Genomic DNA, 2,511 nt, shown 5'->3' with positions numbered 1-2,511 from the left:
TTTAAACCCCCTGTAACCAGGTTTGATAACCCGTTTGACCCGTTGACCCGATCCAACTCGCCCAAATTCCTTTTTTTTTCGGGTTTCATCGAGTTGGGCCGAGTGAACGGTTTATGTCCACCCCTAATTACTATCATTACATCGAAGCACCTTATAAAAATGATACCTTAAATAAATAAATTTATAACATATTGTAATATATACCATGAAATACATTTTTCCCTCTTTTAAACATGCATGTCGACCCAGCAACGACTACTTCATATAGTTTGATTTTTTTTTTTTAAACTTTTGTTAATGTTTCACAAGCTTCCATTTTTGCAGCTTTTTCCTTTGTTTTATTATTGTATAAGTCTATAAGTCAACTACTCTTGGGTAACTATCTTGTGCTTATCTATCAAATTTTCTCCACCAGTTGCTGCCAATAATTTAAGAGCGTAATGAGCAGACAAATTTGAAAATTGTGACAAATTATTATTATCGTATCAGCTTCTTTTGTATGCATGCAGCATGCACCCCTCACAGCTCATCTATATATATTGCTTAATCTTTCATATGCTTCTTCACAACACTTCCTTAGCTTCTCTCTTTTGTTAGCTAAAATCTATAAAGCTATAACGATTTAACTCTATGGCTCCCTTTACTAAATTATGTGTGATACTCTCCATTATTTCTCTCTTTGCTTGTTGCACCAATGCACAACTTGTTAATAACTTCTATGCAACAACGTGCCCTAGCCTCGAAACCACTGTACGCAATACAATGACCAGTGCTATTAAAAACGAATCCAGAATTGGTGCTTCTATACTTCGCTTGTTTTTCCATGATTGCTTTGTTAATGTAAGTCCACTTTATTAATATATTGTTCAAAGTTAATAACTGCGACATTTTGTTAATGCAAGTCCACTATATTAACATTTTAGAATATTTTTTTTGTAGGGATGCGATGGATCAATCTTATTAGATGATACTGCGACGTTTACTGGTGAGAAAAACGCAGCACCTAACAGAAATTCAGCTAGAGGTTTCGAAGTTATTGATGCCATTAAAACCAGCGTTGAAGCTTCTTGCAATGCCACTGTTTCTTGTGCCGATATTCTAGCACTTGCAGCAAGAGATGGAGTTTTTCTGGTAAATACATAACTATGGTTCATTTTGAATGATCATCAGTTTCTGAATCTCAATAACTCATTTAAATTAATTAATTTATAGCTTGGAGGACCCTCATGGATAGTGCCACTTGGAAGAAGAGATGCAAGAACAGCAAGTCAAACTGCAGCAAACAACCAAATTCCTTCACCATTCTCTGACCTATCTACCCTCACTTCAATGTTTTCAGCCAAGGGTCTAACTGCAAATGACCTCACTGTTCTTTCTGGTGCACACACCATAGGCCAAGGAGAGTGTCGACTTTTCAGAACTCGCATATACAATGAAACCAATATTGACCCAAACTTTGCCACCTTAAGAAAAACAACTTGTCCTTTATCTGGTGGTGACACCAATTTGGCACCTCTTGATACTCTCACTCCAACTACTTTTGACAACAATTACTATAAAGATCTTGTTGCTAAAAAAGGACTATTCCATTCTGATCAAGTTCTTTTCAATAATGGATCTCAAGACAGTTTGGTTACGAGTTATAGTACTAATAGTGCTACCTTTCTTAATGACTTTGCTGCCGCTATGATAAAGTTGAGTAGAATCAGTCCTCTCACCGGGACTAATGGGGAGATTAGAAAGAATTGCAGACTTGTTAATTGATTTTCGATTGAAGGGCATATTAGCAAATGAATAAATAATATGTTACTTAATGGGTAAAGTCATAAAAGGTGGCAGGATCTTGGACACATTTCCAGTTATAGTATTGTTGTTGTTTTTTGGGGTCAAATAGTATAGTGATAATAATCACATCATAAATTTGGAGAAGAATCGCAAGGTCTATCAGGGGTTCAACATAGCAGATATCCTTGGAAACAGTTATCAACTAAACTGTATTTACAGAATTGTTGGTGCTTTCATAAATACAATTATGTTTGTAGTTACATAAATACGTAAAAGTTGATATTCATACTGCTTGTTTTCCTAAAATACATAAATGGATCAAAGTAGTTTTATGATAAAGTGTGTGTATGCGTATTGTTTTATGATTAAACTTATAACTTGAATAATGTTTTTTTTATAAGCAAAAGAATAAATTAAAAGGTATAAGGGGTGTTCAACCCGAAATTATAGAAACAGAATAAAGAAGAAAAAGGAAAGGAGACAAAAGGCTACCCCAAACCTGTTGCCGGAGAAACATCAATCCGACCGTAATAAATTTCTATCCGGTTTTGAACCGCAAGAAAGCATTCCCACAACAAAAGAAACCATTCCCACATCAAAAGTTTGATCATGCTTAATCCATAAAACTTAAACAACAATCCTCCATAAAAAAGAATAGCATTTCTACATGTCCAAATAGTCCAAAAATCCAACCCGTATCAAACTTAAACTTACATTTGATAGAAC

The 2,511-nt window shown here is 34.8% G+C and overlaps 1 protein-coding gene across 1 annotated transcript; it reads left to right on the top strand.

Annotated features, from left to right (window-relative positions):
• Nucleotides 1-564: 564 nt before the first annotated feature.
• Nucleotides 565-2,071, top strand: LOC127086541 (peroxidase P7). The gene is made up of 3 exons (XM_051027315.1): nucleotides 565-840; nucleotides 940-1,131; nucleotides 1,213-2,071. The coding sequence occupies exons 1-3, from the start codon at nucleotides 631-633 to the stop codon at nucleotides 1,762-1,764; spliced, it is 954 nt and encodes a 317-aa protein (XP_050883272.1). The 5' UTR covers nucleotides 565-630; the 3' UTR covers nucleotides 1,765-2,071.
• The last annotated feature ends 440 nt before the right edge of the window (nucleotides 2,072-2,511 follow it).

Source organism: Lathyrus oleraceus, chromosome 5 (assembly GCF_024323335.1).
Source record: "Lathyrus oleraceus cultivar Zhongwan6 chromosome 5, CAAS_Psat_ZW6_1.0, whole genome shotgun sequence".
In the NCBI taxonomy this organism is placed as follows: Eukaryota; Viridiplantae; Streptophyta; class Magnoliopsida; order Fabales; family Fabaceae; genus Lathyrus; species Lathyrus oleraceus.
Note: the sequence above shows the minus strand (reverse complement) of the source record. Positions and strands in the feature narration are given on the sequence as shown.